The 12,675-nt window shown below is 32.7% G+C and overlaps 1 protein-coding gene across 1 annotated transcript; it reads right to left on the bottom strand.

The window, feature by feature from the left end:
• Nucleotides 1-2,718: 2,718 nt before the first annotated feature.
• LOC111460672 (transcription factor bHLH62-like) lies at nt 2,719-5,077 on the bottom strand. The gene is made up of 8 exons (XM_023103891.1): nt 4,284-5,077; nt 3,961-4,179; nt 3,820-3,885; nt 3,662-3,730; nt 3,490-3,564; nt 3,204-3,398; nt 3,007-3,120; nt 2,719-2,912 (listed from the first exon to the last, which is right to left on the bottom strand). The coding sequence occupies exons 1-7, from the start codon at nt 4,980-4,982 to the stop codon at nt 3,007-3,009; spliced, it is 1,437 nt and encodes a 478-aa protein (XP_022959659.1). The 5' UTR covers nt 4,983-5,077; the 3' UTR covers nt 2,719-2,912.
• Nucleotides 5,078-12,675: the final 7,598 nt, after the last annotated feature.

Here is a 12,675-nt window from a genome sequence, read left to right as displayed (position 1 = left end):
ATTTAATTTTTTTTAAAAATTCTTAAAACACGAATTAAAAAATAAAATAAAATACGTTCGATAATTATTTTATTTTTTTAAAAATTAAGTTTATAAACACTCATTTTATTTTATTATCTAAATATTTTAAATTTAAATTAAGCCTTAAAAATTAAAAAAGTTATTGGAAAACAGTGAAAAAAAAATACCATTTTTATTTTCAAAAACTATGGTTAAAGAATTATATGATTATTAAAAATAGTCAATCATGTCAACCTTCACCCACTTAAAACGCTCGATTACGAGTTGACTTAATCGAGTTTTATTGGGTTAATTTTTTTTTTTTAAATGAAAAATTTTGGTTCGGTTTAGGGGTTTAAATTTTTTTTGAGACCAACTCGAAAATAAGATTCATAATCTAATTAAACCCCGTGTTTTTATATAATTATCGACGATAATATAGATAAAATGTCGACGTTAATATATATTTTTGAAAAAATTATAAAAATATTTAAATTAACCACATTTCACATCTCGTTATCTTATTTCTTGAAATTAATAATAAAAAAATAAAAATTATTGCCGATTTTCTCTCGTGAACATCTCTAATAATTTAATTTGTTTTTAAATTGTTAAATAATATATTTAATTTGGGGCCGGGAATTAAACATTATTATTATTTTAATTAGTAAAAGCATTATCATTATTATGGATTGTAAATAATGATAATAGATATAAAAAATAATAATTAAAATAGAGATAGTTATTTCACCCAAAACGTTGACATTATAATGTTGCATTACTTATAACACATCAAGTTGAACCGTGTGAAATTATTATTCATAATTAGTAATTTACATGTTATTTAACCATAGATTATAATATACAATATAATTTATTTTAAATTCTTACGCCAACGTGATTCAATTAAAAAAATGAATGACTAACTTCAACACAGTTTATCAATGAACTTAATAACGTGCATGGATACTAAAATTTGGATCAGTGGATCAACAGTGGATTTGTGTTATTGAAAACTAAAGTGTATCTACAAGACAAACGAGATGAACGATGAGGTGATGCTACACTTTCACCCGTAACGATGAGTATGAAATTGCTGTAGCTGTTGAATCTTCTATTAGTACGTGAACAAATGTGTGGACCGATGGGCTTACCTGTCTCGATCATCACTTACTGTGACTTTTAAGAGTATCTCGTAGAGCAACACGAGTTCTTTCTCTATATTTTGTCGTCTAATAAGATCAAAATCAAATCTAATCAAGTAAGAAATAAAAAAAGAAAAAGAAAAAAAGAGTCTCCAACCATAATCATGATACGATCTCTGTGAAGCAACACATCTTTTCTAAAGACCATCAAACCAACCTAATTACGCATGCACCACAAACGAGTCTAAATGATATCATGAGGAGTGGAGACAACTCCCAACGTGCGATTAAGCAACACTCAAAGACACACAAACGCAACGACATATTGTCATCCAGTATCCAATCCTATCATAGAAAGAGTTGACTTAATCACGACGCTTAAAAACAACCGAAGAATGCACTTATGAACACAACTACATAATATCACCGGGTGTCTCGACACTGCTATGGAAGAGTCGAGTTGGCTCAACATTGCACCTACAGCAAACGTTGCAAGCAATACGTGTCGTTTAGGTCAAATATATAATGTTATATAGTATCTCACCACGCCCAATAACAATGCAAGAATGAGCTTACACCCACCGTTAATATTTTAATTATAATATTGAAAATATAAAGACTTTTATAATTGAAGTAAAAGTAAAGGATAAGATATTTATTTTCCAAAAAGGGTTAAGAAGGTGGCCTGCGAAAGATGAGGAATAAAGGGAGGAATTACTTTTCTACCCTTCCAAAAGATTGGAATTTTATAAAGAAATTCCTCTCTATCAAATCAAACAAGATATAAAGGTTTTTTCTTTTTCTGATTTTTTTCAATAAATTTTTATTTTTCAAAAAATTCATAAAATTGAATAATAATAATAATAAGTTAGTAGGTAGGAGAGAGGGTTTGGACATATTAGAACATGATTGGGGTAATATTATAATTATAATCATAATTATAATTATAATTATGTAATGGGGACAACACTGTCACATTGACAATTTTATATTTTCTCATCATTACTCTCACAAAAAATAAATACATCTGAAGCATCTTTTTTATTTTTTTGGGCATAAAATATTAATAAATATTACCACTAATCTGCACACCAATTATAGGCTTCTTAATATTAAATTAACATAATAGTAATTAATTTTTACAGTAATCCAAAGAAATGATGGTGAAGAAAATAATAATTAGTTTTTGGAGGATTAGACTACAGCTGGTTACAACATTAAGTAAGAAAGAATCAAATAATAATTGATTTGACATTACCCCAACCAAACCAAACATTCAAAACCCTCAAATTATTATTATTAAAGTTGCTATTCTTAACGTTAAACGGCAAAATATAAAACCCCATATCGATCAATGAAGGAAACGGGTTTTACAAGAACGTTGGACTTTGAAAAGAGGTGGATTGTGAGATCCCACATTGATTGGAAAGGAAAACGAAACATTAACATACGTGTTTTACTCGAAAGGGTAAGCTTCAGAAGAACAACATCGGCCATGTATTTGAACGATAGAGTGTCTAAGAAAATTTTGAATTTTTAAAATAATAATAATAATAATAATTAGACAACAATATTAACATAAAATAGAGATTATCAATTAAAAAAAAAGGACAAACTGATTTTCTCTCTCTCCTTAATTAGAGCTAATAATAGAATTGATAAATGGGATTTTGAAAATTAATCTCTTGTATTTACAACAGCAGCCTGCCTTTGTGTATGGTGTCGAGGGAAGAGATCAGAGTTGAATTTTCATTTTGTCTTCTGAGCCTGCAACAATGCATTTCAAAATTATATATAAATTATAACATTTTCAAATGATTATGATTATGATTCTTATTATTATTATTGTTACAATAATTACCTATGTTGAAGAAGCTGTGAGATTGCAATCATAGTTTTTGCCTTGGGGCTGATTCTGGACGAATCCCATATGAACAATGCTTAGAAGCTCATCCTCCTCCCCAAAGCTTGGATACTGTGTGTCAAAAATCAAAGTGAAGAACAGTTTTAGTCGGGTGGATTATCGTATGAGCGATTCGATCGTAACGAGTCAGTCACCTGAGAGGGATTTAGAGGGAAGGAACTGAGAGGAGGGAGTTGAATTGGGAGATTTTGACATGAAACAGAGTCGAGAGGGTCCATGGAGGTGGCTGGGAGAGAGGGCTTTTGGTGATGGTGGTGGTGGTGGTGCCCATAATAGCTTGAAGCTGAGGAATCTATAGGATGTGGCAAACTGGTGGCTGATTGGTACGTCTGTCTCAGCAACAAGAAGAAAAAAAAGTTGAGGAAATGGAAGTTCACAAAGGATTAAAGAAAGAAACAGCCATTTTTAAGAGAACTTTACTTGTTTTAAGATCAGAGAATCCATGTTGAAATCCACTCTGGTTGTATTCACAGATGCTAACTTCATGGATAGAAACTGAAACACAAATCAAGAATTCAAGAATTGTTACAAATTTTGATCTCTAAACTTTTAGTTTCATTTTGATGGATCGAAAGAATTTTGATTTGATTACCTCAACTTGGTGTTGCAATGACTGCACATAGTTGATAATCTCATCAAGCATTAGAGCTTTTCCAGTAACCTATATTGATTAGAAAGGAAATTTTGTAATGGAAAAGAAATGAGAGTTTCTTAATTAATTGCAGCTTTTTGAAAGAAATTCTGACCAACCTTGTTGCAACCTGGTACAAGATCTTGAAGAAGCTTCATTCGTTCACTGATTTTCTCTCTTCTGACCTTCAGTTCAGAATGAGAATGAGAATGAGAAAGAGAACGAGAATAAAAAACTAACGAACAAATTTGTTCACTCACTCTTTCAGCGAGGCTATGGCTGTCAGTAGCTTGGCCTCTTCTTGCTCGGACATGAATGTAATCTTTTGGAGGCTCGGGAGGATTCGTGTTCGTTTTTTGTTGCTTCTCTTCGGCTAAATTTGCATCGGTTTTCTTCGAATCCTCTTCTGTTTTCACGTTTTCCTTCGTTTCCACTGCCTTGATTTTCTTCGGGCTTCCTTTCTCGGGAGTTTCAGCAATCTGCAACAATAGCGGAACCAAACAGAACGAAACAAAATTTAATGTTCAGCCAGTGATTCTCAATTTAAGATGTAGAAGAAATGGAGATAATGTTCGAATTTTACCGGCTCTTTGAGTTTCGCCTTCGAAATTGCTTTTCTCTTCCGTGGATTCGAAATCGCCTTATCCGGATTCGAGAGAGACGACTCGTCTTCTTGCGACGAGGAATTGTTCTTCTGTTCTTGCAACTTCGTTTCAGATCCGAGGGCTTTGAGCGACGGACTGCTCGAAACTCGGCTCAATTTCTCGTTCGCGATCGAGAGGTTAGATCTGAAATTACCGAATTCATTCGTCAACTGACGTCCATTGAAGCTCCTACTTCCAAAACACGAAAACCTAGCAGCACGCTCAGCAAATCCAGGATCGGATGAAAACTCCGCCACACTGGAAGAAGAAGAAGAAGAGTTCAATTCCGAGATTCTCCTCCCGGAATTTGCGCCTAATTTTCCGATCAGTTCTCTAATCACAAAGCTATCGTTGGTAGGGTTGGAATTGGAGGGCGCTGGAGAAGAAACCATGGAACTCAGAGCGGAATCGAATTGGAAGCTCTGTTGAGGAACTGGATTGAGATAGCAATCCGGAGGCGAAGGATGAGAGGAAGAACAGTGATTATTGAACTCAGGAACATGAAGCTGAAGTTGTTGAGGTTGAACATCCATAGCGGACGAAAAGGAGTGGTTCCAGGTCGCCATGGAAGGATTGGAGTCGAAATGCATAAGAGATTGAGGGATTTCAGTAGCATTGAGGAAGAATTCGTTCTCCATTAACAACAAAAATTGAAACAATTGAGGAAATGGGAAATGGAAATTGATTGGGAGACGGAGAAAGAAGATAAATAGAGGAAACAAATAAAAAGGGTGTTCCTCTCTTTGACCTTTTTTCTTCTTTTTTTTAGCTTTAAATTATGATGTCAACCTCAATACCAAGAAATTTTTTTCTTCACTCAATCTTTTATATACCATTTTCTTATATACCATTTTCTTATATACCATTTTCATATGTAATGAGATTTCACCTCACGGGCCAAGGTAGACAGTATCTATTAGCGGTGGACTGGAGTTGTTACGAATAGTATCAAAACCAGACATCGGGCGGTGTGCTAGTTAAGACACTAAGCCTCACGGGGATGGATTTTGAGATCTCACATCGGTTGAAGAAGGAACGAAGCATTCCCTATTGCAAATGGTGTCAGAACCAAACACCGGATGGTGTGCCATCGAGGACACTGGGCCCCAAGGGGGTGGATTGTGAGTTCCCACATCGATTGGAGAGACCACATAGTCAGACACCAAACACCGGATGGTGTGCCAGTTAGGATACTGGGCTCAAAAGGGGTGGATTGTGAGATCTCACTTAAAAAGTGGAACAAAGCATTCCCCAGCAAATGGTATCAAAACCAAACACCAGATAGTGTGCCATTGAGGACGTTGGGCCCCAAAGAGGTGGATTGTGAGTTCCCATATCGACTGGAGAGACCATAGTCAGACACCAGACAGTGTGCCAATTAGGATACTGGGCTCCAAAGAGGTGGATCGTGAGATCTAATATCAGTTAAAGAGTGGAGCGAAACATTCTTTGTTGCAAATGGTATCAGAACCAAACACCAGATGGTGTGCTATCGAGGACACTGGCCCCAAAGGGATGGATTGTGAGTTTCCACCTCAATTGGAGAGACCAAAGTTAGACACCAGACAGCGTGTCAGTTAGGATACTAGGCTCCAAAGAGGTGGATTGTGAGATCTAACATCAGTTAAAGAGTGGAACGAAACATTCCCTATTGCAAATGGTATCAGAACCCAACACCGAATGGTATGCCATCGAGGACACTGGACCCCAAGGGGGTGGATTGTGAGTTCCCACATCGATTGGAGAGACCATAGTCAGACATTAGACGGTGTACCAATTAGGATACTGGGCTCCAAATGGGTGGATTGTGAGATCCCACATAGATTAGAAAGAGAAACGAAACATTTCTTATAAGAGTATAGAAACCTCTCCTAACAAATGCGTTTTAAAATTGTGAGGCTGACGAAGATATGTACTGGCAGACAATACCTGTTATGGGCTTAGTGTCCACTAGTCCTCGATAGCCGAAAATATATATATATATATATATATATATATATATATATATATATATATTATTATAATTAAAATTATTTATGAAAAAGGTAGATGAGAGAAAAATGGAATATAGGGGAAGTTGGGAGAATAAGGGGAAGATTGATTTTATATTTTATTAATATTTATCAAATAATTAAATATATTTAATTTAATTGAGTTAATATCTCTAGGTAATGGAGCAGTCCCCTTAAAATCTTAATGATTAATTAATTAATTTAATATATATTTTTTTATATATTAATGTTTCTCCATATATATTCCTAGTATTGTTCTTCATGATTAAAGTTTTGACCCTTATCAAAAACTCCATTATTATCTTTTTTGTGACATGATATTTTTAACATAAACTTTTTGTCAGTATTATAAATTTATTTTCATTTTTTAAGTCGATACGCACTTTTCTAAACACGGTTCTTCCAACACCGTTACTAATAATTAATTTCGAGTCTGAAAAACTTTCACCGCTTCATTTTTGTCTTCTCTCGATAATTTTGAGCGTTAGGAAAAGCCCAAAACCTTATAGTGGTCTACATCGGGACATTTTTGCACGTACAATAATTTTTGAAGGGATGCATTTCATTTAAACGTGTTACCTATTTTCTTTGAATGCGACGGAAAGAGACAATTCACGGGCAAATAATGGTCGATCATTAAGAGCGTTTTTAACAACTTCACCAAATCTAATGAACTATGTGCGATGGTCCATTTAGGTTGAAACGTACCAATTTAAGTATATGTTTGCGACCAAAAATGCCAAATTGCTACAAGACAACGTTGCTTCACTTTTGTACTACGACAACCTACTCAATTTTATAATGTAACATTTTTCTTTAGAGTTCGACGACACGTGAAAGTATAAAGAATTTGCAGAGTGTAATGTTAAACCGTGGATCTATGAAACATTTAGGGATGTTCATATGACTCAATAACTCGATAAACTCGTACTACCGAACCCAAATCATAAAAGTTGGATTAGGTCAGATTTAATTTGTTTTTAAACTGAAAAATTGAGGTCCGTTTGTGAGTTGACATTTTTTGATCAGGTCAACCCAATTAACTAAAAATAGGGTTATAACCTAACCTATTTTTTTTAACTGAAAAATATGGGTCCTTTTGTGAGTTGACATTTTTTTATCGGGTCAACCCAATTAACTAAAAATAGGGTTATAACCCAAACTATTTTTTTTAACTGAAAAAATTAGGGTCGGTTTGTGAGTTGACATTTTTTGATCGGGTAACCCAATTAACTAAAAATAGGGTTATAACCCAACCTATATTTTTTTTTAACTGACAAAGTTTGTGAGTTGATATTTTTTTATCGGGTCAACCCAATTAACTAAAAATAGGGTTATAAGTCAACCTTTTTTTTTTTAACTGAAAAATTCAGTTCCGTTTGTGAGTTGACATTTTTTGATCGGGTCAACCCAATTAACTAAAAATAGGATTATAACCCAACCCAAACCAATCCTATCGGAAAAATTAAGAATATTTAAAATTTGAGGTCGATGTGAATGATTTATTGTGATTGGTAAATATTTGATATTTAAATTTTATTATATTTTAGTTATTAATTTAATATATTAAGAATAATAACTAAAAAATAATATGAATAATAAATATTGAGTTGGATTGGATTATAAATTTTATTTGGTCCATGACTGACTCGAAATTTTTTATTGGTTCAAATAATAATTGATAATTTTATTTATTAAACTATGTTCGGGTTTACTAAATTAAATACAATATTTAATAACAATATATATAAATAGATATGACTTTTTCAGGCCGTATAAAATTAATTTGAAGTAAATGCATGGGTTTTGATGAAACTAAAATTAAATTAAATTAAATTAAATGCATTTATTAGTTTAATAAAATAAATAATTTATGTTATTATATGGTATTTCCAAGAAAGTGAGATTTTTTTTCTCTTGGATTAAAAAAATAAGGAAATTTGCATTGCAAACGAAAGAGGCAATATGTGAAACCGACCAAAGCCGAGTGGGAATTAAATGCAATGATTGACTTGCCTTAACACGTTACATAATTTAAAAAAAAACTCCAAATTATTAAAAATTTAAACAAATGTTAATAAAATATACCATATATGAAAATTATTTCTCGGGTCCAAACACACAGCTACGTTCAATTTTTTCTTCTGAGGTTCCTCTCAAAGTTTTAAAACGCGTATGATAGGGAAAAGTATTTCTCGAGTCCAAGCACACAACTACGTCGGATTTTCTCTTTCGGGCTTCCCCTCAAAATTTTAAAACACGTCCGTTAGGGAAAAGTATTTCTCGAGTTCAAGTACGCAGCTACGTCGGGTTTTCTCTTTTGGGCTTTCCCTCAAAGTTTTAAAACGCGTATGCTATAAAAAAGTATTTATCGAGTCCAAGCACACAGCTATGTCGGGTTTCTCTTTTGGGCTTCCCCTCAAAGTTTTAAAACGCATCCACTAGAGAAAAGTTTCCACACCATTATAAGGAATATTTTGTCCCTTCTTCAATCGACGTGGGGCCCAACGTCCTCGCTGGCACACAGCCCGGTGACTGACTTTGATACCATTTGTAACAGCTAAATCCCACCACTAGCAGATATTGTACTCCTTGAGCTTCCCCGTAGATTTTAAAATTCATCTGCCAAGGAGAATTTTCACACTCTTATAAATAATGCTTTGTTTCTCTCTCCAATGTAAGATCTCACCAGCTACGTTTCAAAGCGACCAACTTTAAATTTATGAAAGAAAATACCAATATATACAGTGGATTGAGCACACCGACGCGAGTTTTGTGGGTAACAGGACTGCAAATGCTGAATAAATGCATTTTTACAGTGTTGGGTTTGGGACGATGGGATCTTTAAACGTCAAACAATGGGTTAGGATTAGGAACAACTGATGATGAACGTTGTAGTTAGTCGATGGTTAGGTTTGAGAATGACAAGGGTTGCATTTTGTTGTGGGCTAAATGCGACCGTGACACAAGGAGAGATACATAAATGAACCGAATACAACATTATTATTATTATTATTATTATTATTATTATTACGAAACTAAGCCCTAAAATGTAATTTTGACTTTTAATTTATTTTTGAATATTTAAATAAGCGGTGTGGGAATTAAATAGCTTAAATATAATTCGCCTAGTAACCCGAGCCAGCGAATTAGAAGGAAATTACGAGGCCCGAGGTTTTATTTTTATTTTTATTTTATTTATTTGTTTTTAATCAACGCAATCCTTTGTTTTTATTATACAATATCAATTTATAGAATTAATGTAATTTAAAAGAAATAATTCATATAATAAAAATTAATTTTACTTTTATTTTATATGTCATTAAATATATATATATATATATATATATTGAGAGTTTTTATTTATTTATTGTCCATTTGGTAAAAATAAAAAATATAAATTATAATAATGTCCATTTGGTAAAATCAAATTTATATTTTTATATTTTATAGAAATGAGATATTAAAAATTTGTTTGGTAATTCCATTTTTTTTATTGTTTTCTATTTTAAAATTAAAAATTATACCATATTTGGTAATTATTTATGGTTTTTAGTTCCCCTTTTATTGCATAGTCAAATAAAACATTATTTTTCTTATAATATTTATAAAATCCACCTTTGAACTTCAATTTTAAAAGCAAAATTACCATTTTGCCCCTAAAGTTTAAACACTTTATTTATATATATATATATATATTAATTAGAAATTCCAATATAATTAATTGGTTTATTGGTAGAAGTGAAAAGCGGTTAAGTTGAACTAAAAAGATCGGGAATAAATTCATACAAGTGACGGAGATCCACGTTTTAAATAACGAAAGATTCGATATTTAAAAATTTGATCCTCATGCAAAAATTCAATGTATTTGCAGACGAAATCAATTATTAATTTCCAACCATGAGGTCACGGGGCAACTCGAGGCAGAGGAAAAATTCATTGGCTCTTTGTGCTCAATTATTGCGACTATTTCGAGAACATTTATATACATCTTTTTGAATGAAATGAATTTTCTCCTTTTCTCTATTCATATTAAAAAAAAGAAAAAAAATCATTAATGTGAGACACGGACATTCGGGTGTTTCTTGTGACTAAACAAACAATAATCAACTTGGTTCAAACACGACCGTCGTATAGGTTTGTAGGTTCAAATCCTGTGAAATCTCCGTTCGGGTGTTTCTTGTGACTAAACAAACAATAATCAACTTGGTTCAAACACGACTGTCGTATAGGTTTGTAGGTTCAAATCCTGTGAAATCCCGTTGGAGAAGAGAACAAAACATTACTTATAAGAACGTGGAAACTTCTCCTTAGCAGACGCATTTTAAAACCATGAAACTAACGATGATAGGTAACGGGTCAGTCAAATTGGACAGTATTTGTTAAGCGGTATTAAAACTATGAGACTAACGATGATAGGTAACCGGTCAGCCAAAGTGGACAGTATTTGTTAGCAGTGAGTTTGAACTGTTATAGCCATAAACCCGTTTTGGCTCCTTGTGGAGTACAGCTCACATCCAGCCATATATAGGAAATGGGGCAGTGCCCGAAAGCTCCGACAAAAATGGAAAGCTTGTCAAGCTGTATGCCAATGGATGCAGAATTCTTCGAACCAACATATTTGAAATTCAAAACCGAACCAGACAAAGGCTCACAAAGTCACAAAAGACAACTCGAAAGACCAATCAAGCATTAGTTTGACCACGTGTGAAATGATCGTTGATAATAACGTTCCAAACCGATGCACGAAGAATTTATGAAGAAATGAAGAAAACAAGCGCAACCATAGCATTAATGCATGGCTTTTAGCTGATTGAAAAGTGGTCAAAAGGCCAAATTTTAGACCAAAGACTTTACATGGTATTTATTATGGTAAAATTGCCCTATTTCTTAACCTATTGTGCATGTCCAAGAACTTAATGCAATATCAAATGGTCAATGGGATATAGGAATATTGATGTACGATTGATAACGAAAGGGACGGTTTTGATTGTGTAATTGACTTCGAGTGTTTAGTTAGCTCAAATGGCTTCAATGTCGAGATCTGAATGTTACTTACATCTCGCTTCTAAGAGTGAAAACTATCCTCATATCGCATACCCGAGTCCTTTCAACATGGTTTGTTTTCACTCACATGCTTTCTGGGAGGAGGTCGTCGAGTATAGATGTGAGATCCCATATCAGTTGAAGAGAAGAACAAAACATTTTTTTTATAAAAGTATGGAAACCGCTTTCTAGCAGACGCGTTTTAAAAACCTTGAGAGGAAGCTCGAAAGAGAAAGCCCAAAGAGGACAATATTTGCTAGCGGTGGGTTTGGGCTGTTTCAAATGGTATAAGAACCAGACACCGGACGATGTACTAGTGAGGACTTTGGGGCCTAAACGGGGTGGACTGTGAGATTTCATATCAGTTGGGGAGAAAACGAAATATTGTTTATAAAATGTGGAAACCTCTCTCTAATAACACGTTTTAAAAATCTCAAAGGGAAACTCGAAAGGAAAGACCGAACAAAATCTTATTTAATTTTGAAGTCATTTGTAATTTATTGGTATATACAGTAGTTCTCAGCTGTAATTCCAGTTCATTCACGTATCATCTTTTACTGGCGTGTCATAGAATTATGAAAAGAAGGCCAAATTCGTAATTTACTAATAATAATAATATTATTCTATATTAAATAATAGTTTCTTAATATATTTAAATAATATTTCCGGGTCGGTGTTTTTGTCCAAAACCAGAATAAAAATTATTTTATTTTATTATTGCGAAACCGGAGGCGGAAAGCATCGTCCATAAACCACGGGAAATATTTTATTTTATTATCCGTTCAATTACAAATTACATTTAAAATTACAATTTTAGTTTTAAAATTTTACAAATCTATTATATACAAAATTAAAATTTAAAATATCAAAACTAAAATTTTAAATATTAATTTTAATGATTAAATTGTTGTTATAAAATTAAAAGTATAAAGGCTTATTTTTTAAGCTATAATTTAAATAGATAGATAATTATATTTTATTTCAAGGCCCAAAAAAGAAAGCCCAAAATGAAAATCAGGCCCAAAAAAGAAATCCCAAAATGAAAATCAAAGGCCCGAAAAGCCCAAAATGAAAATCAAAGGGCTTAGTGTATTATTATTATTATTATTATTATTATTTTTGTTTTTATTATTGATTTTTGTAATTTTAAATATTCAATTTCAGCCTTGAAAAAGCCATATTTAAATATAAAATTAATTTGAATGATATATATTTTTTAATTTCACGTGTTACCAAAATATTTTAAAAAAATAAAAGAAGAAAAAAATTCTTA

The sequence above is a fragment of the Cucurbita moschata genome, unplaced genomic scaffold (genome assembly GCF_002738365.1).
Source record: "Cucurbita moschata cultivar Rifu unplaced genomic scaffold, Cmos_1.0 Cmo_Scf00024, whole genome shotgun sequence".
Taxonomy (NCBI): Eukaryota; Viridiplantae; Streptophyta; class Magnoliopsida; order Cucurbitales; family Cucurbitaceae; genus Cucurbita; species Cucurbita moschata.
Note: the sequence above shows the minus strand (reverse complement) of the source record. Positions and strands in the feature narration are given on the sequence as shown.